Below are 27,028 nucleotides of genomic sequence, written 5' to 3'. Positions count from 1 at the left end.
ATGTCGCGTCGAGTTGTGTCTTCTACTCGGGAGAATAAACGGATAAGGATAGATGGAAATCCGAAAATGGAGGAGAACGCCCTTAAGGTCTTCCGCATCACATTCGAGTCGGGCAGCCTTTTTAGTGTCCGGTGTGAAAAAACTCATCAGTGTGGGATTTAACATAAACCGTATAATCGATCGGGAAACAGGATTGAGCATCTTACACTACGCGGTGAAATCAACCGATTTCCAATTTATTACATTTCTACTGAGTGTTAACGCGGATCCAAACAATCCAGACAAAAACGGACGGACGCCTTTGCATTATTCCGTCTTCAATAACCTACCTACCCGCCTATGTGAAACTTCTGGTTAAGAACGGTGCCGACCCGAACCGCGAGTGCAACGAACATCTTACACCAACAGCACTCGCCATCATCGAAGACAATTCAGAGATGCTGACACTCCTAATATCTCTCGGAGCCGACCCTGACCGTATCGTAGAGTTGGATGGCGAGCAGGTGACGCTTCTGCAGCTCGCAGTGAGTTTGTACAATTTTAAAATCGTACGGCTGTTGTTGGAGAATGGTGCGGATCCAGACAAAAGTGCCCCCGCGACGGGAGAAACAGCGTTACACGTCGCCGCACGCGCCCGTCCACTCGAGAGAAGAAAGCTGATAGCTCTGCAATCCACGTTGTACACATTGATTGCGCGCGGCGCCTCACTCGAGACGACACGAAACGATGGTTTTACCCCATTACAGGTGGCCATATTGTATAGGAGATATGATGAGGCAAGGATTTTAATCATCGGCGGATCAAGACTGAACAGTACAATCGAACGAGGTGAATTTCGGGGGCGTACGTCATTTCATTTAGCTGCAAGTTCGCTGGACGTCGATTTGATCGATCTCTGTTTGAAGTATGGAGCCGACGTGAACGTGTGTGACAGGCACGACGGGATAGACCTTCCGGCCAGTACTTTGATGGCCGCGATATACGATTTTAAAGATAAAGGAGTGGACAATTCCGAAGTCGTGGTGGAAATTTTAAAAATGTTCACGAGGTGCAACTTTCCAGTCAATGTTATACAGGATTTTTGGGAGTGTGTTAAAATATTTACATTAAAAATAAAATCTAGAATTGTCTTTAAAATGTTGGATTCTGCACTAAACACGCAAAATGACTTTTTAATCAAATTGATGCACCGGGATGTAAGGTGTATTGAGAAGATCGTCGCAGCGGGTGCCGAACTAAGGTGTTGCAGCCTAGGAACCCCGTTTCCTCTCAATTATATCGCCTCGAAAGGGGACGCGAGGATAATGATAATACTTCTGAGCGGAGGCGTACAGACAAACCGCTTGGATGAAAGCGGAGAGACCGCCCTGCACAAAGCGGCGAGTGTTGCTGGAGTATGGGGCGATATACAACTACAAAAGTCGTCACAAGTGTCATAGGACGCCCGCACAGTTGGCGAAGTTCGTTGGGCACACGGGGTGACATCGTTGTTGTCCACCATTGACAGATATTCCAAGCGACTGCAGATTGGTAAATTTAAACAGCCCAACCCCGACGACGAACTGTTTACTGCCGTTATGAACTGTCGTTCCAGTGGAGGAACCACCCTGCTAGGAAGCGCCGTCCACCTCGCATTGAAAAGAGAAGCCGAAATTTTGATGGGTCTAAGGTTAGGAATGAGTGATGGTGATTCATAATCTTTTGTGAAATAAAGCTAATATTTCAACATTGTTGTACATATTTTCAGACATCCTCCTATCCCTGTCCTTTCACGAGGGCACGTGTTGAAAAACCTCCCTCGTATTGTTCCTAATGGTAGGTTCATTGGTCATGTTTGATGTATAGAGGAGAAAACGTGATACCCGAGAAGTTATTATCCATTCGCTTTTGCCCGAAAAATGAACGGTCGTATCTACAGCCTTGATGTTTATATCTAATAGCGACAGATAACTCGTGAACTTGTTATAAATAGACAGTAGGGAAAAGAAATTGTTGATATTGACTCTATCATGACATTGTAACCCTAGACATGATCTAAACACCGACAGTCTTCTGGTGAAATAAATTACAAATCAATACAATGTAAATCGTTTATTATTCATATATATATATTTATGAAAACAGGTACTGGTTTTGTGAACAGCCGCTGCAGATACGATACACGTGGTTCCATTTCTCACAGTACAGTCGCCAGAAATATGCACAGAAATTTTCGTCTCCTCTGACAACGCGACGAACGGTGTTGTAAGGTAGCCAAGCTAAGATCTCGTACTGAACTTCCAGTGGCAGGTGTGCGACGGCTTCCAGAACAAATACGCTCTCATCGGCTTCCAGAGGTTATGGAAAAAGAACCTTTACGCACCCGATAGATTTTTCAAAACGAAGATGTACGAAAGTATCAAGGAACTACGTTGGGACACAAAGATGTTAACAGTAAAGGGAAACGACGGTCACGAACAGTCTAACCATCGTCTGGGCTCGGACGTGAGACGAGGAGATGTGGTCTCTATTTACTATTAGTTTTATTTTGTACGACATAGGATTTTGTACGATTTCATGTGGGTGACAATAAAACATTTTATACGTTTTGTACACATTCTGTTCTTTGATTGACCCTTGAATAACGTTCCTGCAAGCAAAACAGACATTTCCCAGTGAATGAATATTCTCAGGCATTATTTTAGACTTGTATTGTTGTTTCGTTCAGAAATTCAGAAACTTCTGTAATTTGCAACGGAACTATGTGTAGTTTTTCATCATAAGTATAGACATTTACAGACATTTTTTGATAGTAGTACTTTGAATTGTGGCTTCGTTTCTTAAATAATCGTATATTTTTCAAAGACATTGGATACTCAAAACCAGAAAATATATCACCATTCGTAAATTTTTCGTATTGCTTTGATCTGTCGACATGAGTCTCGGGTTTTTCAATTGCGCATCTGATCAGAGTAAATAAAACAGAAATCATCTTTATTCTTTATATTTACACAAGCTTTTTTCACCTTTATCTCCCGTGGTAAGTCGATATATGGTCCAGCATTCATAACTTCGTGTTTATTAAGGCTCAAAATTAGTTGTTTACATCTTATAAATGTCCTACCAGAACCTCTATTTGGATGATTTGTTTGTTCACGATGTGTTAATTTATTTCATTGCCTAAAAATAAAGTAGTTTACGTCAATGATTTCGTCAGCTATTATAGCAAAGTACATTGGACAAGTTTGTGGTTCACCGTTCACTAAAGTTCTTTCATATTCGCATTCCAAAGAGAGATAACCTTTCATATTTTTAACATTTTCTTAAAAATTTTGGATGAAACTTTTAATTTCTGGACGAATAATGGAAAGATATTTGTAAATTGACATGGAATTATTGTTTAAATTTGTTAAAATGTATTGCTTATATAGACCGTGCATAGATGACAAAACTTCGACATCAATGATATTATCAGGATTTTCGTTAAGAGTTTTGCCTATTTCTTCGATCATTTCAGACTTAGTTTTATCGTTTCTTTCAATGGACAGTTTTTCAGCGATTAAATAAACTTTTTCATAATTAAATAGATCAAAATTTTTCTTTTCAACTTTGAAATTTCTCTTTATACATGTTTTGGTGATCATCGATTTGATTCTCTTTAGCCCACAGTCTTAAAAAATTCAGTTCTTTCTCGTAAATTTCTTTGTTTTTCAGATGATTTTTCGAATTATAATGTCGGGTATAATGGTGTTCAAAGATCTTTTTTGCACTATGGACATGATATCTTTTTTCGCTCCATTTAAAGAAGAAAAATTATACGTATGTCAAAAGTTTCCCTATTTAGTAAAATTTAATGAAAAGAATAGAGTAAAAATGAATGTGTCCGGTCACTCAAATGACTGAAGAAAGAATGGTGTGTCGTCTGGTTCAGTGCTGCTATTCTTTATTGTGTAGCACAAAAATTCCCATTCGAGTATTGCCAACATAAATTCCATGGAAAATTCCACACATTGTCCTTGAAAGGTTTCTTGAATACAGATTATCATAGTTATTTTAGATTTCTATGGTAAATTATTTCTTCAAATTTATTGTTAGAACTGTATTGTAAATTATTTCCTCATATTTAACGTTAGCACTGTATTGTAAATTGTTTTTTTCATACTTGTCTTTTAAACAGTAATTATATTGATTTTCGGTCTGTCCCAAAAGTGGTCTAGGAACCCCCTATTACTATCTACTTGTATATATAAAATAGCCATCGCTCCATCGTAATATATACGATAAGAAAATGTTTATATAATCAAACTGAAACACGAAAATCCAACAGTTCGAGGTCTTTACAGATCGGGATACCGATCCGGACGGTTGACAGCCTCGTAGTCACGCCGGAAACAAACAACATACCATTGACAGAAGTGGGAACGAGGTGGGGAGGGGTTGTCACGAACACGACGACAACTCGAAATTTGTCAGTAAACGTCGGTGACTCGATAGGTAATATTGTTTCAACTCGGGTTACCGACTGCCACGATTAAGTTTTTTTTTATCGGGGTCTTTTATATATAACAGGGAACCGTATCACTACTGCCCAGTTAATCTCCAGTCCCCTCAACCGGAAGATATCGTCCACTCTTCACGGAATTGGCCTACAGTTGTGCGAGTTGGGCGCGAAAATATACTCAATCGAGTCTTCACTCTTAACAACGGAGTTGTCAAGATACACAGTGGTCTTTCATCGAGCAGTCTTTCAAGTAGAACCAACACGTGGTCGATCTAGATGTCGCGTCGAGTTGTGTCTTCTACTCGGGAGAATAAACGGATAAGGATAGATGGAAATCCGAAAATGGAGGAGAACGCCCTTAAGGTCTTCCGCATCACATTCGAGTCGGGCAGCCTTTTTAGTGTCCGGTGTGAAAAAACTCATCAGTGTGGGATTTAACATAAACCGTATAATCGATCGGGAAACAGGATTGAGCATCTTACACTACGCGGTGAAATCAACCGATTTCCAATTTATTACATTTCTACTGAGTGTTAACGCGGATCCAAACAATCCAGACAAAAACGGACGGACGCCTTTGCATTATTCCGTCTTCAATAACCTACCTACCCGCCTATGTGAAACTTCTGGTTAAGAACGGTGCCGACCCGAACCGCGAGTGCAACGAACATCTTACACCAACAGCACTCGCCATCATCGAAGACAATTCAGAGATGCTGACACTCCTAATATCTCTCGGAGCCGACCCTGACCGTATCGTAGAGTTGGATGGCGAGCAGGTGACGCTTCTGCAGCTCGCAGTGAGTTTGTACAATTTTAAAATCGTACGGCTGTTGTTGGAGAATGGTGCGGATCCAGACAAAAGTGCCCCCGCGACGGGAGAAACAGCGTTACACGTCGCCGCACGCGCCCGTCCACTCGAGAGAAGAAAGCTGATAGCTCTGCAATCCACGTTGTACACATTGATTGCGCGCGGCGCCTCACTCGAGACGACACGAAACGATGGTTTTACCCCATTACAGGTGGCCATATTGTATAGGAGATATGATGAGGCAAGGATTTTAATCATCGGCGGATCAAGACTGAACAGTACAATCGAACGAGGTGAATTTCGGGGGCGTACGTCATTTCATTTAGCTGCAAGTTCGCTGGACGTCGATTTGATCGATCTCTGTTTGAAGTATGGAGCCGACGTGAACGTGTGTGACAGGCACGACGGGATAGACCTTCCGGCCAGTACTTTGATGGCCGCGATATACGATTTTAAAGATAAAGGAGTGGACAATTCCGAAGTCGTGGTGGAAATTTTAAAAATGTTCACGAGGTGCAACTTTCCAGTCAATGTTATACAGGATTTTTGGGAGTGTGTTAAAATATTTACATTAAAAATAAAATCTAGAATTGTCTTTAAAATGTTGGATTCTGCACTAAACACGCAAAATGACTTTTTAATCAAATTGATGCACCGGGATGTAAGGTGTATTGAGAAGATCGTCGCAGCGGGTGCCGAACTAAGGTGTTGCAGCCTAGGAACCCCGTTTCCTCTCAATTATATCGCCTCGAAAGGGGACGCGAGGATAATGATAATACTTCTGAGCGGAGGCGTACAGACAAACCGCTTGGATGAAAGCGGAGAGACCGCCCTGCACAAAGCGGCGAGTATGGGTTACGTCGACTGCTGTCGTCTGTTGCTGGAGTATGGGGCGATATACAACTACAAAAGTCGTCACAAGTGTCATAGGACGCCCGCACAGTTGGCGAAGTTCGTTGGGCACACGGGGGTGACATCGTTGTTGTCCACCATTGACAGATATTCCAAGCGACTGCAGATTGGTAAATTTAAACAGCCCAACCCCGACGACGAACTGTTTACTGCCGTTATGAACTGTCGTTCCAGTGGAGGAACCACCCTGCTAGGAAGCGCCGTCCACCTCGCATTGAAAAGAGAAGCCGAAATTTTGATGGGTCTAAGGTTAGGAATGAGTGATGGTGATTCATAATCTTTTGTGAAATAAAGCTAATATTTCAACATTGTTGTACATATTTTCAGACATCCTCCTATCCCTGTCCTTTCACGAGGGCACGTGTTGAAAAACCTCCCTCGTATTGTTCCTAATGGTAGGTTCATTGGTCATGTTTGATGTATAGAGGAGAAAACGTGATACCCGAGAAGTTATTATCCATTCGCTTTTGCCCGAAAAATGAACGGTCGTATCTACAGCCTTGATGTTTATATCTAATAGCGACAGATAACTCGTGAACTTGTTATAAATAGACAGTAGGGAAAAGAAATTGTTGATATTGACTCTATCATGACATTGTAACCCTAGACATGATCTAAACACCGACAGTCTTCTGGTGAAATAAATTACAAATCAATACAATGTAAATCGTTTATTATTCATATATATATATTTATGAAAACAGGTACTGGTTTTGTGAACAGCCGCTGCAGATACGATACACGTGGTTCCATTTCTCACAGTACAGTCGCCAGAAATATGCACAGAAATTTTCGTCTCCTCTGACAACGCGACGAACGGTGTTGTAAGGTAGCCAAGCTAAGATCTCGTACTGAACTTCCAGTGGCAGGTGTGCGACGGCTTCCAGAACAAATACGCTCTCATCGGCTTCCAGAGGTTATGGAAAAAGAACCTTTACGCACCCGATAGATTTTTCAAAACGAAGATGTACGAAAGTATCAAGGAACTACGTTGGGACACAAAGATGTTAACAGTAAAGGGAAACGACGGTCACGAACAGTCTAACCATCGTCTGGGCTCGGACGTGAGACGAGGAGATGTGGTCTCTATTTACTATTAGTTTTATTTTGTACGACATAGGATTTTGTACGATTTCATGTGGGTGACAATAAAACATTTTATACGTTTTGTACACATTCTGTTCTTTGATTGACCCTTGAATAACGTTCCTGCAAGCAAAACAGACATTTCCCAGTGAATGAATATTCTCAGGCATTATTTTAGACTTGTATTGTTGTTTCGTTCAGAAATTCAGAAACTTCTGTAATTTGCAACGGAACTATGTGTAGTTTTTCATCATAAGTATAGATATTTACAGACATTTTTTGATAGTAGTACTTTGAATTGTGGCTTCGTTTCTTAAATAATCGTATATTTTTCAAAGACATTGGATACTCAAAACCAGAAAATATATCATCATTCATAAATTTTTCGTATTGCTTTGATCTGTCGACATGAGTCTCGGGTTTTTCAATTGCGCATCTGATCAGAGTAAATAAAACAGAAATCATCTTTATTCTTTATATTTACACAAGCTTTTTTCACCTTTATCTCCCGTGGTAAGTCGATATATGGTCCAGCATTCATAACTTCGTGTTTATTAAGGCTCAAAATTAGTTGTTTACATCTTATAAATGTCCTACCAGAACCTCTATTTGGATGATTTGTTTGTTCACGATGTGTTAATTTATTTCATTGCCTAAAAATAAAGTAGTTTACGTCAATGATTTCGTCAGCTATTATAGCAAAGTACATTGGACAAGTTTGTGGTTCACCGTTCACTAAAGTTCTTTCATATTCGCATTCCAAAGAGAGATAACCTTTCATATTTTTAACATTTTCTTAAAAATTTTGGATGAAACTTTTAATTTCTGGACGAATAATGGAAAGATATTTGTAAATTGACATGGAATTATTGTTTAAATTTGTTAAAATGTATTGCTTATATAGACCGTGCATAGATGACAAAACTTCGACATCAATGATATTATCAGGATTTTCGTTAAGAGTTTTGCCTATTTCTTCGATCATTTCAGACTTAGTTTTATCGTTTCTTTCAATGGACAGTTTTTCAGCGATTAAATAAACTTTTTCATAATTAAATAGATCAAAATTTTTCTTTTCAACTTTGAAATTTCTCTTTATACATGTTTTGGTGATCATCGATTTGATTCTCTTTAGCCCACAGTCTTAAAAAATTCAGTTCTTTCTCGTAAATTTCTTTGTTTTTCAGATGATTTTTCGAATTATAATGTCGGGTATAATGGTGTTCAAAGATCTTTTTTGCACTATGGACATGATATCTTTTTTCGCTCCATTTAAAGAAGAAAAATTATACGTATGTCAAAAGTTTCCCTATTTAGTAAAATTTAATGAAAAGAATAGAGTAAAAATGAATGTGTCCGGTCACTCAAATGACTGAAGAAAGAATGGTGTGTCGTCTGGTTCAGTGCTGCTATTCTTTATTGTGTAGCACAAAAATTCCCATTCGAGTATTGCCAACATAAATTCCATGGAAAATTCCACACATTGTCCTTGAAAGGTTTCTTGAATACAGATTATCATAGTTATTTTAGATTTCTATGGTAAATTATTTCTTCAAATTTATTGTTAGAACTGTATTGTAAATTATTTCCTCATATTTAACGTTAGCACTGTATTGTAAATTGTTTTTTTCATACTTGTCTTTTAAACAGTAATTATATTGATTTTCGGTCTGTCCCAAAAGTGGTCTAGGAACCCCCTATTACTATCTACTTGTATATATAAAATAGCCATCGCTCCATCGTAATATATACGATAAGAAAATGTTTATATAATCAAACTGAAACACGAAAATCCAACAGTTCGAGGTCTTTACAGATCGGGATACCGATCCGGACGGTTGACAGCCTCGTAGTCACGCCGGAAACAAACAACATACCATTGACAGAAGTGGGAACGAGGTGGGGAGGGGTTGTCACGAACACGACGACGACAACTCGAAATTTGTCAGTAAACGTCGGTGACTCGATAGGTAATATTGTTTCAACTCGGGTTACCGACTGCCACGATTAAGTTTTTTTTTTATCGGGGTCTTTTATATATAACAGGGAACCGTATCACTACTGCCCAGTTAATCTCCAGTCCCCTCAACCGGAAGATATCGTCCACTCTTCACGGAATTGGCCTACAGTTGTGCGAGTTGGGCGCGAAAATATACTCAATCGAGTCTTCACTCTTAACAACGGAGTTGTCAAGATACACAGTGGTCTTTCATCGAGCAGTCTTTCAAGTAGAACCAACACGTGGTCGATCTAGATGTCGCGTCGAGTTGTGTCTTCTACTCGGGAGAATAAACGGATAAGGATAGATGGAAATCCGAAAATGGAGGAGAACGCCCTTAAGGTCTTCCGCATCACATTCGAGTCGGGCAGCCTTTTTAGTGTCCGGTGTGAAAAAACTCATCAGTGTGGGATTTAACATAAACCGTATAATCGATCGGGAAACAGGATTGAGCATCTTACACTACGCGGTGAAATCAACCGATTTCCAATTTATTACATTTCTACTGAGTGTTAACGCGGATCCAAACAATCCAGACAAAAACGGACGGACGCCTTTGCATTATTCCGTCTTCAATAACCTACCTACCCGCCTATGTGAAACTTCTGGTTAAGAACGGTGCCGACCCGAACCGCGAGTGCAACGAACATCTTACACCAACAGCACTCGCCATCATCGAAGACAATTCAGAGATGCTGACACTCCTAATATCTCTCGGAGCCGACCCTGACCGTATCGTAGAGTTGGATGGCGAGCAGGTGACGCTTCTGCAGCTCGCAGTGAGTTTGTACAATTTTAAAATCGTACGGCTGTTGTTGGAGAATGGTGCGGATCCAGACAAAAGTGCCCCCGCGACGGGAGAAACAGCGTTACACGTCGCCGCACGCGCCCGTCCACTCGAGAGAAGAAAGCTGATAGCTCTGCAATCCACGTTGTACACATTGATTGCGCGCGGCGCCTCACTCGAGACGACACGAAACGATGGTTTTACCCCATTACAGGTGGCCATATTGTATAGGAGATATGATGAGGCAAGGATTTTAATCATCGGCGGATCAAGACTGAACAGTACAATCGAACGAGGTGAATTTCGGGGGCGTACGTCATTTCATTTAGCTGCAAGTTCGCTGGACGTCGATTTGATCGATCTCTGTTTGAAGTATGGAGCCGACGTGAACGTGTGTGACAGGCACGACGGGATAGACCTTCCGGCCAGTACTTTGATGGCCGCGATATACGATTTTAAAGATAAAGGAGTGGACAATTCCGAAGTCGTGGTGGAAATTTTAAAAATGTTCACGAGGTGCAACTTTCCAGTCAATGTTATACAGGATTTTTGGGAGTGTGTTAAAATATTTACATTAAAAATAAAATCTAGAATTGTCTTTAAAATGTTGGATTCTGCACTAAACACGCAAAATGACTTTTTAATCAAATTGATGCACCGGGATGTAAGGTGTATTGAGAAGATCGTCGCAGCGGGTGCCGAACTAAGGTGTTGCAGCCTAGGAACCCCGTTTCCTCTCAATTATATCGCCTCGAAAGGGGACGCGAGGATAATGATAATACTTCTGAGCGGAGGCGTACAGACAAACCGCTTGGATGAAAGCGGAGAGACCGCCCTGCACAAAGCGGCGAGTATGGGTTACGTCGACTGCTGTCGTCTGTTGCTGGAGTATGGGGCGATATACAACTACAAAAGTCGTCACAAGTGTCATAGGACGCCCGCACAGTTGGCGAAGTTCGTTGGGCACACGGGGGTGACATCGTTGTTGTCCACCATTGACAGATATTCCAAGCGACTGCAGATTGGTAAATTTAAACAGCCCAACCCCGACGACGAACTGTTTACTGCCGTTATGAACTGTCGTTCCAGTGGAGGAACCACCCTGCTAGGAAGCGCCGTCCACCTCGCACTGAAAAGAGAAGCCGAAATTTTGATGGGTCTAAGGTTAGGAATGAGTGATGGTGATTCATAATCTTTTGTGAAATAAAGCTAATATTTCAACATTGTTGTACATATTTTCAGACATCCTCCTATCCCTGTCCTTTCACGAGGGCACGTGTTGAAAAACCTCCCTCGTATTGTTCCTAATGGTAGGTTCATTGGTCATGTTTGATGTATAGAGGAGAAAACGTGATACCCGAGAAGTTATTATCCATTCGCTTTTGCCCGAAAAATGAACGGTCGTATCTACAGCCTTGATGTTTATATCTAATAGCGACAGATAACTCGTGAACTTGTTATAAATAGACAGTAGGGAAAAGAAATTGTTGATATTGACTCTATCATGACATTGTAACCCTAGACATGATCTAAACACCGACAGTCTTCTGGTGAAATAAATTACAAATCAATACAATGTAAATCGTTTATTATTCATATATATATTTATGAAAACAGGTACTGGTTTTGTGAACAGCCGCTGCAGATACGATACACGTGGTTCCATTTCTCACAGTACAGTCGCCAGAAATATGCACAGAAATTTTCGTCTCCTCTGACAACGCGACGAACGGTGTTGTAAGGTAGCCAAGCTAAGATCTCGTACTGAACTTCCAGTGGCAGGTGTGCGACGGCTTCCAGAACAAATACGCTCTCATCGGCTTCCAGAGGTTATGGAAAAAGAACCTTTACGCACCCGATAGATTTTTCAAAACGAAGATGTACGAAAGTATCAAGGAACTACGTTGGGACACAAAGATGTTAACAGTAAAGGGAAACGACGGTCACGAACAGTCTAACCATCGTCTGGGCTCGGACGTGAGACGAGGAGATGTGGTCTCTATTTACTATTAGTTTTATTTTGTACGACATAGGATTTTGTACGATTTCATGTGGGTGACAATAAAACATTTTATACGTTTTGTACACATTCTGTTCTTTGATTGACCCTTGAATAACGTTCCTGCAAGCAAAACAGACATTTCCCAGTGAATGAATATTCTCAGGCATTATTTTAGACTTGTATTGTTGTTTCGTTCAGAAATTCAGAAACTTCTGTAATTTGCAACGGAACTATGTGTAGTTTTTCATCATAAGTATAGACATTTACAGACATTTTTTGATAGTAGTACTTTGAATTGTGGCTTCGTTTCTTAAATAATCGTATATTTTTCAAAGACATTGGATACTCAAAACCAGAAAATATATCATCATTCATAAATTTTTCGTATTGCTTTGATCTGTCGACATGAGTCTCGGGTTTTTCAATTGCGCATCTGATCAGAGTAAATAAAACAGAAATCATCTTTATTCTTTATATTTACACAAGCTTTTTTCACCTTTATCTCCCGTGGTAAGTCGATATATGGTCCAGCATTCATAACTTCGTGTTTATTAAGGCTCAAAATTAGTTGTTTACATCTTATAAATGTCCTACCAGAACCTCTATTTGGATGATTTGTTTGTTCACGATGTGTTAATTTATTTCATTGCCTAAAAATAAAGTAGTTTACGTCAATGATTTCGTCAGCTATTATAGCAAAGTACATTGGACAAGTTTGTGGTTCACCGTTCACTAAAGTTCTTTCATATTCGCATTCCAAAGAGAGATAACCTTTCATATTTTTAACATTTTCTTAAAAATTTTGGATGAAACTTTTAATTTCTGGACGAATAATGGAAAGATATTTGTAAATTGACATGGAATTATTGTTTAAATTTGTTAAAATGTATTGCTTATATAGACCGTGCATAGATGACAAAACTTCGACATCAATGATATTATCAGGATTTTCGTTAAGAGTTTTGCCTATTTCTTCGATCATTTCAGACTTAGTTTTATCGTTTCTTTCAATGGACAGTTTTTCAGCGATTAAATAAACTTTTTCATAATTAAATAGATCAAAATTTTTCTTTTCAACTTTGAAATTTCTCTTTATACATGTTTTGGTGATCATCGATTTGATTCTCTTTAGCCCACAGTCTTAAAAAATTCAGTTCTTTCTCGTAAATTTCTTTGTTTTTCAGATGATTTTTCGAATTATAATGTCGGGTATAATGGTGTTCAAAGATCTTTTTTGCACTATGGACATGATATCTTTTTTCGCTCCATTTAAAGAAGAAAAATTATACGTATGTCAAAAGTTTCCCTATTTAGTAAAATTTAATGAAAAGAATAGAGTAAAAATGAATGTGTCCGGTCACTCAAATGACTGAAGAAAGAATGGTGTGTCGTCTGGTTCAGTGCTGCTATTCTTTATTGTGTAGCACAAAAATTCCCATTCGAGTATTGCCAACATAAATTCCATGGAAAATTCCACACATTGTCCTTGAAAGGTTTCTTGAATACAGATTATCATAGTTATTTTAGATTTCTATGGTAAATTATTTCTTCAAATTTATTGTTAGAACTGTATTGTAAATTATTTCCTCATATTTAACGTTAGCACTGTATTGTAAATTGTTTTTTTCATACTTGTCTTTTAAACAGTAATTATATTGATTTTCGGTCTGTCCCAAAAGTGGTCTAGGAACCCCCTATTACTATCTACTTGTATATATAAAATAGCCATCGCTCCATCGTAATATATACGATAAGAAAATGTTTATATAATCAAACTGAAACACGAAAATCCAACAGTTCGAGGTCTTTACAGATCGGGATACCGATCCGGACGGTTGACAGCCTCGTAGTCACGCCGGAAACAAACAACATACCATTGACAGAAGTGGGAACGAGGTGGGGAGGGGTTGTCACGAACACGACGACAACTCGAATTTGTCAGTAAACGTCGGTGACTCGATAGGTAATATTGTTTCAACTCGGGTTACCGACTGCCACGATTAAGTTTTTTTTTATCGGGGTCTTTTATATATAACAGGGAACCGTATCACTACTGCCCAGTTAATCTCCAGTCCCCTCAACCGGAAGATATCGTCCACTCTTCACGGAATTGGCCTACAGTTGTGCGAGTTGGGCGCGAAAATATACTCAATCGAGTCTTCACTCTTAACAACGGAGTTGTCAAGATACACAGTGGTCTTTCATCGAGCAGTCTTTCAAGTAGAACCAACACGTGGTCGATCTAGATGTCGCGTCGAGTTGTGTCTTCTACTCGGGAGAATAAACGGATAAGGATAGATGGAAATCCGAAAATGGAGGAGAACGCCCTTAAGGTCTTCCGCATCACATTCGAGTCGGGCAGCCTTTTTAGTGTCCGGTGTGAAAAAACTCATCAGTGTGGGATTTAACATAAACCGTATAATCGATCGGGAAACAGGATTGAGCATCTTACACTACGCGGTGAAATCAACCGATTTCCAATTTATTACATTTCTACTGAGTGTTAACGCGGATCCAAACAATCCAGACAAAAACGGACGGACGCCTTTGCATTATTCCGTCTTCAATAACCTACCTACCCGCCTATGTGAAACTTCTGGTTAAGAACGGTGCCGACCCGAACCGCGAGTGCAACGAACATCTTACACCAACAGCACTCGCCATCATCGAAGACAATTCAGAGATGCTGACACTCCTAATATCTCTCGGAGCCGACCCTGACCGTATCGTAGAGTTGGATGGCGAGCAGGTGACGCTTCTGCAGCTCGCAGTGAGTTTGTACAATTTTAAAATCGTACGGCTGTTGTTGGAGAATGGTGCGGATCCAGACAAAAGTGCCCCCGCGACGGGAGAAACAGCGTTACACGTCGCCGCACGCGCCCGTCCACTCGAGAGAAGAAAGCTGATAGCTCTGCAATCCACGTTGTACACATTGATTGCGCGCGGCGCCTCACTCGAGACGACACGAAACGATGGTTTTACCCCATTACAGGTGGCCATATTGTATAGGAGATATGATGAGGCAAGGATTTTAATCATCGGCGGATCAAGACTGAACAGTACAATCGAACGAGGTGAATTTCGGGGGCGTACGTCATTTCATTTAGCTGCAAGTTCGCTGGACGTCGATTTGATCGATCTCTGTTTGAAGTATGGAGCCGACGTGAACGTGTGTGACAGGCACGACGGGATAGACCTTCCGGCCAGTACTTTGATGGCCGCGATATACGATTTTAAAGATAAAGGAGTGGACAATTCCGAAGTCGTGGTGGAAATTTTAAAAATGTTCACGAGGTGCAACTTTCCAGTCAATGTTATACAGGATTTTTGGGAGTGTGTTAAAATATTTACATTAAAAATAAAATCTAGAATTGTCTTTAAAATGTTGGATTCTGCACTAAACACGCAAAATGACTTTTTAATCAAATTGATGCACCGGGATGTAAGGTGTATTGAGAAGATCGTCGCAGCGGGTGCCGAACTAAGGTGTTGCAGCCTAGGAACCCCGTTTCCTCTCAATTATATCGCCTCGAAAGGGGACGCGAGGATAATGATAATACTTCTGAGCGGAGGCGTACAGACAAACCGCTTGGATGAAAGCGGAGAGACCGCCCTGCACAAAGCGGCGAGTATGGGTTACGTCGACTGCTGTCGTCTGTTGCTGGAGTATGGGGCGATATACAACTACAAAAGTCGTCACAAGTGTCATAGGACGCCCGCACAGTTGGCGAAGTTCGTTGGGCACACGGGGGTGACATCGTTGTTGTCCACCATTGACAGATATTCCAAGCGACTGCAGATTGGTAAATTTAAACAGCCCAACCCCGACGACGAACTGTTTACTGCCGTTATGAACTGTCGTTCCAGTGGAGGAACCACCCTGCTAGGAAGCGCCGTCCACCTCGCATTGAAAAGAGAAGCCGAAATTTTGATGGGTCTAAGGTTAGGAATGAGTGATGGTGATTCATAATCTTTTGTGAAATAAAGCTAATATTTCAACATTGTTGTACATATTTTCAGACATCCTCCTATCCCTGTCCTTTCACGAGGGCACGTGTTGAAAAACCTCCCTCGTATTGTTCCTAATGGTAGGTTCATTGGTCATGTTTGATGTATAGAGGAGAAAACGTGATACCCGAGAAGTTATTATCCATTCGCTTTTGCCCGAAAAATGAACGGTCGTATCTACAGCCTTGATGTTTATATCTAATAGCGACAGATAACTCGTGAACTTGTTATAAATAGACAGTAGGGAAAAGAAATTGTTGATATTGACTCTATCATGACATTGTAACCCTAGACATGATCTAAACACCGACAGTCTTCTGGTGAAATAAATTACAAATCAATACAATGTAAATCGTTTATTATTCATATATATATATTTATGAAAACAGGTACTGGTTTTGTGAACAGCCGCTGCAGATACGATACACGTGGTTCCATTTCTCACAGTACAGTCGCCAGAAATATGCACAGAAATTTTCGTCTCCTCTGACAACGCGACGAACGGTGTTGTAAGGTAGCCAAGCTAAGATCTCGTACTGAACTTCCAGTGGCAGGTGTGCGACGGCTTCCAGAACAAATACGCTCTCATCGGCTTCCAGAGGTTATGGAAAAAGAACCTTTACGCACCCGATAGATTTTTCAAAACGAAGATGTACGAAAGTATCAAGGAACTACGTTGGGACACAAAGATGTTAACAGTAAAGGGAAACGACGGTCACGAACAGTCTAACCATCGTCTGGGCTCGGACGTGAGACGAGGAGATGTGGTCTCTATTTACTATTAGTTTTATTTTGTACGACATAGGATTTTGTACGATTTCATGTGGGTGACAATAAAACATTTTATACGTTTTGTACACATTCTGTTCTTTGATTGACCCTTGAATAACGTTCCTGCAAGCAAAACAGACATTTCCCAGTGAATGAATATTCTCAGGCATTATTTTAGACTTGTATTGTTGTTTCGTTCAGAAATTCAGAAACTTCTGTAATTTGCAACGGAACTATGTGTAGTTTTTCATCATAAGTATAGACATTTACAGACATTTTTTGATAGTAGTACTTTGAATTGTGGCTTCGTTTCTTAAATAATCGTATATTTTTCAAAGACATTGGATACTCAAAACCAGAAAATATATCACCATTCGTAAATTTTTCGTATTGCTTTGATCTGTCGACATGAGTCTCGGGTTTTTCAATTGCGCATCTGATCAGAGTAAATAAAACAGAAATCATCTTTATTCTTTATATTTACACAAGCTTTTTTCACCTTTATCTCCCGTGGTAAGTCGATATATGGTCCAGCATTCATAACTTCGTGTTTATTAAGGCTCAAAATTAGTTGTTTACATCTTATAAATGTCCTACCAGAACCTCTATTTGGATGATTTGTTTGTTCACGATGTGTTAATTTATTTCATTGCCTAAAAATAAAGTAGTTTACGTCAATGATTTCGTCAGCTATTATAGCAAAGTACATTGGACAAGTTTGTGGTTCACCGTTCACTAAAGTTCTTTCATATTCGCATTCCAAAGAGAGATAACCTTTCATATTTTTAACATTTTCTTAAAAATTTTGGATGAAACTTTTAATTTCTGGGCGAATAATGGAAAGATATTTGTAAATTGACATGGAATTATTGTTTAAATTTGTTAAAATGTATTGCTTATATAGACCGTGCATAGATGACAAAACTTCGACATCAATGATATTATCAGGATTTTCGTTAAGAGTTTTGCCTATTTCTTCGATCATTTCAGACTTAGTTTTATCGTTTCTTTCAATGGACAGTTTTTCAGCGATTAAATAAACTTTTTCATAATTAAATAGATCAAAATTTTTCTTTTCAACTTTGAAATTTCTCTTTATACATGTTTTGGTGATCATCGATTTGATTCTCTTTAGCCCACAGTCTTAAAAAATTCAGTTCTTTCTCGTAAATTTCTTTGTTTTTCAGATGATTTTTCGAATTATAATGTCGGGTATAATGGTGTTCAAAGATCTTTTTTGCACTATGGACATGATATCTTTTTTCGCTCCATTTAAAGAAGAAAAATTATACGTATGTCAAAAGTTTCCCTATTTAGTAAAATTTAATGAAAAGAATAGAGTAAAAATGAATGTGTCCGGTCACTCAAATGACTGAAGAAAGAATGGTGTGTCGTCTGGTTCAGTGCTGCTATTCTTTATTGTGTAGCACAAAAATTCCCATTCGAGTATTGCCAACATAAATTCCATGGAAAATTCCACACATTGTCCTTGAAAGGTTTCTTGAATACAGATTATCATAGTTATTTTAGATTTCTATGGTAAATTATTTCTTCAAATTTATTGTTAGAACTGTATTGTAAATTATTTCCTCATATTTAACGTTAGCACTGTATTGTAAATTGTTTTTTTCATACTTGTCTTTTAAACAGTAATTATATTGATTTTCGGTCTGTCCCAAAAGTGGTCTAGGAACCCCCTATTACTATCTACTTGTATATATAAAATAGCCATCGCTCCATCGTAATATATACGATAAGAAAATGTTTATATAATCAAACTGAAACACGAAAATCCAACAGTTCGAGGTCTTTACAGATCGGGATACCGATCCGGACGGTTGACAGCCTCGTAGTCACGCCGGAAACAAACAACATACCATTGACAGAAGTGGGAACGAGGTGGGGAGGGGTTGTCACGAACACGACGACAACTCAAATTTGTCAGTAAACGTCGGTGACTCGATAGGTAATATTGTTTCAACTCGGGTTACCGACTGCCACGATTAAGTTTTTTTTTATCGGGGTCTTTTATATATAACAGGGAACCGTATCACTACTGCCCAGTTAATCTCCAGTCCCCTCAACCGGAAGATATCGTCCACTCTTCACGGAATTGGCCTACAGTTGTGCGAGTTGGGCGCGAAAATATACTCAATCGAGTCTTCACTCTTAACAACGGAGTTGTCAAGATACACAGTGGTCTTTCATCGAGCAGTCTTTCAAGTAGAACCAACACGTGGTCGATCTAGATGTCGCGTCGAGTTGTGTCTTCTACTCGGGAGAATAAACGGATAAGGATAGATGGAAATCCGAAAATGGAGGAGAACGCCCTTAAGGTCTTCCGCATCACATTCGAGTCGGGCAGCCTTTTTAGTGTCCGGTGTGAAAAAACTCATCAGTGTGGGATTTAACATAAACCGTATAATCGATCGGGAAACAGGATTGAGCATCTTACACTACGCGGTGAAATCAACCGATTTCCAATTTATTACATTTCTACTGAGTGTTAACGCGGATCCAAACAATCCAGACAAAAACGGACGGACGCCTTTGCATTATTCCGTCTTCAATAACCTACCTACCCGCCTATGTGAAACTTCTGGTTAAGAACGGTGCCGACCCGAACCGCGAGTGCAACGAACATCTTACACCAACAGCACTCGCCATCATCGAAGACAATTCAGAGATGCTGACACTCCTAATATCTCTCGGAGCCGACCCTGACCGTATCGTAGAGTTGGATGGCGAGCAGGTGACGCTTCTGCAGCTCGCAGTGAGTTTGTACAATTTTAAAATCGTACGGCTGTTGTTGGAGAATGGTGCGGATCCAGACAAAAGTGCCCCCGCGACGGGAGAAACAGCGTTACACGTCGCCGCACGCGCCCGTCCACTCGAGAGAAGAAAGCTGATAGCTCTGCAATCCACGTTGTACACATTGATTGCGCGCGGCGCCTCACTCGAGACGACACGAAACGATGGTTTTACCCCATTACAGGTGGCCATATTGTATAGGAGATATGATGAGGCAAGGATTTTAATCATCGGCGGATCAAGACTGAACAGTACAATCGAACGAGGTGAATTTCGGGGGCGTACGTCATTTCATTTAGCTGCAAGTTCGCTGGACGTCGATTTGATCGATCTCTGTTTGAAGTATGGAGCCGACGTGAACGTGTGTGACAGGCACGACGGGATAGACCTTCCGGCCAGTACTTTGATGGCCGCGATATACGATTTTAAAGATAAAGGAGTGGACAATTCCGAAGTCGTGGTGGAAATTTTAAAAATGTTCACGAGGTGCAACTTTCCAGTCAATGTTATACAGGATTTTTGGGAGTGTGTTAAAATATTTACATTAAAAATAAAATCTAGAATTGTCTTTAAAATGTTGGATTCTGCACTAAACACGCAAAATGACTTTTTAATCAAATTGATGCACCGGGATGTAAGGTGTATTGAGAAGATCGTCGCAGCGGGTGCCGAACTAAGGTGTTGCAGCCTAGGAACCCCGTTTCCTCTCAATTATATCGCCTCGAAAGGGGACGCGAGGATAATGATAATACTTCTGAGCGGAGGCGTACAGACAAACCGCTTGGATGAAAGCGGAGAGACCGCCCTGCACAAAGCGGCGAGTATGGGTTACGTCGACTGCTGTCGTCTGTTGCTGGAGTATGGGGCGATATACAACTACAAAAGTCGTCACAAGTGTCATAGGACGCCCGCACAGTTGGCGAAGTTCGTTGGGCACACGGGGGTGACATCGTTGTTGTCCACCATTGACAGATATTCCAAGCGACTGCAGATTGGTAAATTTAAACAGCCCAACCCCGACGACGAACTGTTTACTGCCGTTATGAACTGTCGTTCCAGTGGAGGAACCACCCTGCTAGGAAGCGCCGTCCACCTCGCATTGAAAAGAGAAGCCGAAATTTTGATGGGTCTAAGGTTAGGAATGAGTGATGGTGATTCATAATCTTTTGTGAAATAAAGCTAATATTTCAACATTGTTGTACATATTTTCAGACATCCTCCTATCCCTGTCCTTTCACGAGGGCACGTGTTGAAAAACTTCCCTCGTATTGTTCCTAACGGTAGGTTCATTGGTCATGTTTGATGTATAGAGGAGAAAACGTGATACCCGAGAAGTTATTATCCATTCGCTTTTGCCCGAAAAATGAACGGTCGTATCTACAGCCTTGATGTTTATATCTAATAGCGACAGATAACTCGTGACCTTGTTATAAATAGACAGTAGGGAAAAGAACTTGTTGATATTGACTCTATCATGACATTGTAACCCTAGACATGATCTAAACACCGACAGTATTCTGGTGAAATAAATTACAAATCAATACAATGTAAATCGTTTATTATTCATATATATATATTTATGAAAAACAGGTACTGGTTTTGTGAACAGCCGCTGCAGATACGATACACGTGGTTCCATTTCTCACAGTACAGTCGCCAGAAATATGCACAGAAATTTTCGTCTCCTCTGACAACGCGACGAACGGTGTTGTAAGGTAGCCAAGCTAAGATCTCGTACTGAACTTCCAGTGGCAGGTGTGCGACGGCTTCCAGACCAGATACGCTCTCATCGGCATCCAGAGGTTATGGAAAAAGCACCTTTACGCACCCGATAGATTTTTCAAAACGAAGATGTACGAAAGTATCAAGGAACTACGTTGGGACACAAAGATGTTAACAGTAAAGGGAAACGACGGTCACGAACAGTCTAACCATCGTCTGGGCTCGGACGTGAGACAAGGAGATGTGGTCTCTATTTACTATTAGTTTTATTTTGTACGACATAGGATTTTGTACGATTTCATGTGGGTGACAATAAAACATTTTATACGTTTTGTACACATTCTGTTCTTTGATTGACCCTTGAATAACGTTCCTGCAAGCAAAACAGACATTTCCCAGTGAATGAATATTCTCAGGCATTATTTTAGACTTGTATTGTTGTTTCGTTCAGAAATTCAGAAACTTCTGTAATTTGCAACGGAACTATGTGTAGTTTTTCATCATAAGTATAGACATTTACAGACATTTTTTGATAGTAGTACTTTGAATTGTGGCTTCGTTTCTTAAATAATCGTATATTTTTCAAAGACATTGGATACTCAAAACCAGAAAATATATCACCATTCGTAAATTTTTCGTATTGCTTTGATCTGTCGACATGAGTCTCGGGTTTTTCAATTGCGCATCTGATAGAGTAAATAAAACAGAAATCATCTTTATTCTTTATATTTACACAAGCTTTTTTCACCTTTATCTCCCGTGGTAAGTCGATATATGGTCCAGCATTCATAACTTCGTGTTTATTAAGGCTCAAAATTAGTTGTTTACATCTTATAAATGTCCTACCAGAACCTCTATTTGGATGATTTGTTTGTTCACGATGTGTTAATTTATTTCATTGCCTAAAAATAAAGTAGTTTACGTCAATGATTTCGTCAGCTATTATAGCAAAGTACATTGGACAAGTTTGTGGTTCACCGTTCACTAAAGTTCTTTCATATTCGCATTCCAAAGAGAGATAACCTTTCATATTTATAACATTTTCTTAAAAATTTTGGATGAAACTTTTAATTTCTGGACGAATAATGGAAAGATATTTGTAAATTGACATGGAATTATTGTTTAAATTTGTTAAAATGTATTGCTTATATAGACCGTGCATAGATGACAAAACTTCGACATCAATGATATTATCAGGATTTTCGTTAAGAGTTTTGCCTATTTCTTCGATCATTTCAGACTTAGTTTTATCGTTTCTTTCAATGGACAGTTTTTCAGCGATTAAATAAACTTTTTCATAATTAAATAGATCAAAATTTTTCTTTTCAACTTTGAAATTTCTCTTTATACATGTTTTGGTGATCATCGATTTGATTCTCTTTAGCCCACAGTCTTAAAAAATTCAGTTCTTTCTCGTAAATTTCTTTGTTTTTCAGATGATTTTTCGAATTATAATGTCGGGTATAATGGTGTTCAAAAATCTTTTTTGCACTATGGACATGATATCTTTTTTCGCTCCATTTAAAGAAGAAAAATTATACGTATGTCAAAAGTTTCCCTATTTAGTAAAATTTAATGAAAAGAATAGAGTAAAAATGAATGTGTCCGGTCACTCAAATGACTGAAGAAAGAATGGTGTGTCGTCTGGTTCAGTGCTGCTATTCTTTATTGTGTAGCACAAAAATTCCCATTCGAGTATTGCCAACATAAATTCCATGGAAAATTCCACACATTGTCCTTGAAAGGTTTCTTGAATACAGATTATCATAGTTATTTTAGATTTCTATGGTAAATTATTTCTTCAAATTTATTGTTAGAACTGTATTGTAAATTATTTCCTCATATTTAACGTTAGCACTGTATTGTAAATTGTTTTTTTCATACTTGTCTTTTAAACAGTAATTATATTGATTTTCGGTCTGTCCCAAAAGTGGTCTAGGAACCCCCTATTACTATCTACTTGTATATATAAAATAGCCATCGCTCCATCGTAATATATACGATAAGAAAATGTTTATATAATCAAACTGAAACACGAAAATCCAACAGTTCGAGGTCTTTACAGATCGGGATACCGATCCGGACGGTTGACAGCCTCGTAGTCACGCCGGAAACAAACAACATACCATTGACAGAAGTGGGAACGAGGTGGGGAGGGGTTGTCACGAACACGACGACAACTCAAATTTGTCAGTAAACGTCGGTGACTCGATAGGTAATATTGTTTCAACTCGGGTTACCGACGTGCCACGATTAAGTTTTTTTTTATCGGGGTCTTTTATATATAACAGGGAACCGTATCACTACTGCCCAGTTAATCTCCAGTCCCCTCAACCGGAAGATATCGTCCACTCTTCACGGAATTGGCCTACAGTTGTGCGAGTTGGGCGCGAAAATATACGCAATCGAGTCTTCACTCTTAACAACGGAGTTGTCAAGATACACAGTGGTCTTTCATCGAGCAGTCTTTCAAGTAGAACCAACACGTGGTCGATCTAGATGTCGCGTCGAGTTGTGTCTTCTACTCGGGAGAATAAACGGATAAGGATAGATGGAAATCCGAAAATGGAGGAGAACGCCCTTAAGGTCTTCCGCATCACATTCGAGTCGGGCAGCCTTTTTAGTGTCGGGTGTGAAAAAACTCATCAGTGTGGGATTTAACATAAACCGTATAATCGATCGGGAAACAGGATTGAGCATCTTACACTACGCGGTGAAATCAACCGATTTCCAATTTATTACATTTCTACTGAGTGTTAACGCGGATCCAAACAATCCAGACAAAAACGGACGGACGCCTTTGCATTATTCCGTCTTCAATAACCTACCTACCCGCCTATGTGAAACTTCTGGTTAAGAACGGTGCCGACCCGAACCGCGAGTGCAACGAACATCTTACACCAACAGCACTCGCCATCATCGAAGACAATTCAGAGATGCTGACACTCCTAATATCTCTCGGAGCCGACCCTGACCGTATCGTAGAGTTGGATGGCGAGCAGGTGACGCTTCTGCAGCTCGCAGTGAGTTTGTACAATTTTAAAATCGTACGGCTGTTGTTGGAGAATGGTGCGGATCCAGACAAAAGTGCCCCCGCGACGGGAGAAACAGCGTTACACGTCGCCGCACGCGCCCGTCCACTCGAGAGAAGAAAGCTGATAGCTCTGCAATCCACGTTGTACACATTGATTGCGCGCGGCGCCTCACTCGAGACGACACGAAACGATGGTTTTACCCCATTACAGGTGGCCATATTGTATAGGAGATATGATGCGGCAAGGATTTTAATCATCGGCGGATCAAGACTGAACAGTACAATCGAACGAGGTGAATTTCGGGGGCGTACGTCATTTCATTTAGCTGCAAGTTCGCTGGACGTCGATTTGATCGATCTCTGTTTGAAGTATGGAGCCGACGTGAACGTGTGTGACAGGCACGACGGGATAGACCTTCCGGCCAGTACTTTGATGGCCGCGATATACGATTTTAAAGATAAAGGAGTGGACAATTCCGAAGTCGTGGTGGAAATTTTAAAAATGTTCACGAGGTGCAACTTTCCAGTCAATGTTATACAGGATTTTTGGGAGTGTGTTAAAATATTTACATTAAAAATAAAATCTAGAATTGTCTTTAAAATGTTGGATTCTGCACTAAACACGCAAAATGACTTTTTAATCAAATTGATGCACCGGGATGTAAGGGGTATTGAGAAGATCGTCGCAGCGGGTGCCGAACTAAGGTGTTGCAGCCTAGGAACCCCGTTTCCTCTCAATTATATCGCCTCGAAAGGGGACGCGAGGATAATGATAATACTTCTGAGCGGAGGCGTACAGACAAACCGCTTGGATGAAACCGGAGAGACCGCCCTGCACAAAGCGGCGAGTATGGGTTACGTCGACTGCTGTCGTCTGTTGCTGGAGTATGGGGCGATATACAACTACAAAAGTCGTCACAAGTGTCATAGGACGCCCGCACAGTTGGCGAAGTTCGTTGGGCACACGGGGGTGACATCGTTGTTGTCCACCATTGACAGATATTTCAAGCGACTGCAGATTGGTAAATTTAAACAGCCCAACCCCGACGACGAACTGTTTACTGCCGTTATGAACTGTCGTTCCAGTGGAGGAACCACCCTGCTAGGAAGCGCCGTCCACCTCGCATTGAAAAGAGAAGCCGAAATTTTGATGGGTCTAAGGTTAGGAATGAGTGATGTGATTCATAATCTTTTGTGAAATAAAGCTAATATTTCAACATTGTTGTACATATTTTCAGACATCCTCCTATCCCTGTCCTTTCACGAGGGCACGTGTTGAAAAAAACTTCCCTCGTATTGTTCCTAACGGTAGGTTCATTGGTCATGTTTGATGTATAGAGGAGAAAACGTGATACCCGAGAAGTTATTATCCATTCGCTTTTGCCCCGAAAAATGAACGGTCGTATCTACAGCCTTGATGTTTATATCTAATAGCGACAGATAACTCGTGACCTTGTTATAAATAGACAGTAGGGAAAAGAACTTGTTGATATTGACTCTATCATGACATTGTAACCCTAGACATGATCTAAACACCGACAGTATTCTGGTGAAATAAATTACAAATCAATACAATGTAAATCGTTTATTATTCATATATATATTTATGAAAACAGGTACTGGTTTTGTGAACAGCCGCTGCAGATACGATACACGTGGTTCCATTTCTCACAGTACAGTCGCCAGAAATATGCACAGAAATTTTCGTCTCCTCTGACAACGCGACGAACGGTGTTGTAAGGTAGCCAAGCTAAGATCTCGTACTGAACTTCCAGTGGCAGGTGTGCGACGGCTTCCAGAACAAATACGCTCTCATCGGCATCCAGAGGTTATGGAAAAAGAACCTTTAACGCACCCGATAGATTTTTCAAAAACGAAGATGTACGAAAGTATCAAGGAACTACGTTGGGACACAAAGATGTTAACAGTAAAGGGAAACGACGGTCACGAACAGTCTAACCATCGTCTGGGCTCGGACGTGAGACGAGGAGATGTGGTCTCTATTTACTATTAGTTTTTATTTTGTACGACATAGGATTTTGTACGATTTCATGTGGGTGGACAATAAACACATTTTATACGTTTTGTACACATTCTGTTCTTTGATTGACCCTTGAATAACGTTCCTGCAAGCAAAACAGACATTTCCCAGTGAATGAATATTCTCAGGCATTATTTTAGACTTGTATTGTTGTTTCGTTTCAGAAATTCAGAAACTTTCTGTAATTTGCAATGGAACTATGTGTAGTTTTTCATCATAAGTATAGACATTTACAGACATTTTTTGATAGTAGTAACTTTGAATTGTGGCTTCGTTTCTTAAATAATCGTATATTTTTCAAAGACATTGGATACTCAAAACCAGAAAATATATCATCATTCATAAATTTTTCGTATTGCTTTGATCTGTCGACATGAGTCTCGGGTTTTTTTCAATTGCGCATCTGATCAGAGTAAATAAAACAGAAATCATCTTTATTCTTTATATTTACACAAGCTTTTTTCAACCTTTATCTCCCGTGGTAAGTCGATATATGGTCCAGCATTCATAACTTCGTGTTTATTAAGGCTCAAAATTAGTTGTTTACATCTTATAAATGTCCAA

The 27,028-nt window shown here is 40.0% G+C and overlaps 3 protein-coding genes across 3 annotated transcripts; all 3 read left to right on the top strand.

Moving 5' to 3' along the window:
* On the top strand, window positions 1-7,410 carry LOC124371353 (poly [ADP-ribose] polymerase tankyrase-1-like). The gene is made up of 5 exons (XM_046829683.1): window positions 1-151; window positions 256-1,048; window positions 1,202-1,394; window positions 2,284-2,502; window positions 5,038-7,410. Exons 1-5 carry the CDS (start codon window positions 1-3, stop codon window positions 6,478-6,480), a joined length of 2,799 nt encoding a protein of 932 aa, XP_046685639.1. The 3' UTR covers window positions 6,481-7,410.
* LOC124371352 (poly [ADP-ribose] polymerase tankyrase-1-like) lies at window positions 7,169-11,267 on the top strand. Its single transcript, XM_046829682.1, has 3 exons — window positions 7,169-7,285; window positions 9,825-10,591; window positions 10,745-11,267. The coding sequence occupies exons 1-3, from the start codon at window positions 7,169-7,171 to the stop codon at window positions 11,265-11,267; spliced, it is 1,407 nt and encodes a 468-aa protein (XP_046685638.1).
* A 2,825-nt stretch (window positions 11,268-14,092) lies between these two features.
* On the top strand, window positions 14,093-26,273 carry LOC124371351 (serine/threonine-protein phosphatase 6 regulatory ankyrin repeat subunit B-like). The gene is given in 8 exon segments (XM_046829680.1): window positions 14,093-16,036; window positions 16,494-16,531; window positions 16,634-16,852; window positions 19,387-20,153; window positions 20,307-20,801; window positions 23,997-24,228; window positions 24,230-25,600; window positions 26,199-26,273. Coding segments are annotated over 8 exon segments (4,473 nt in total). The 5' UTR covers window positions 14,093-14,760.
* The last annotated feature ends 755 nt before the right edge of the window (window positions 26,274-27,028 follow it).

Source organism: Homalodisca vitripennis, unplaced genomic scaffold (genome assembly GCF_021130785.1).
Source record: "Homalodisca vitripennis isolate AUS2020 unplaced genomic scaffold, UT_GWSS_2.1 ScUCBcl_1234;HRSCAF=4599, whole genome shotgun sequence".
Classification (NCBI taxonomy): domain Eukaryota; kingdom Metazoa; phylum Arthropoda; class Insecta; order Hemiptera; family Cicadellidae; genus Homalodisca; species Homalodisca vitripennis.
Note: the sequence above shows the minus strand (reverse complement) of the source record. Positions and strands in the feature narration are given on the sequence as shown.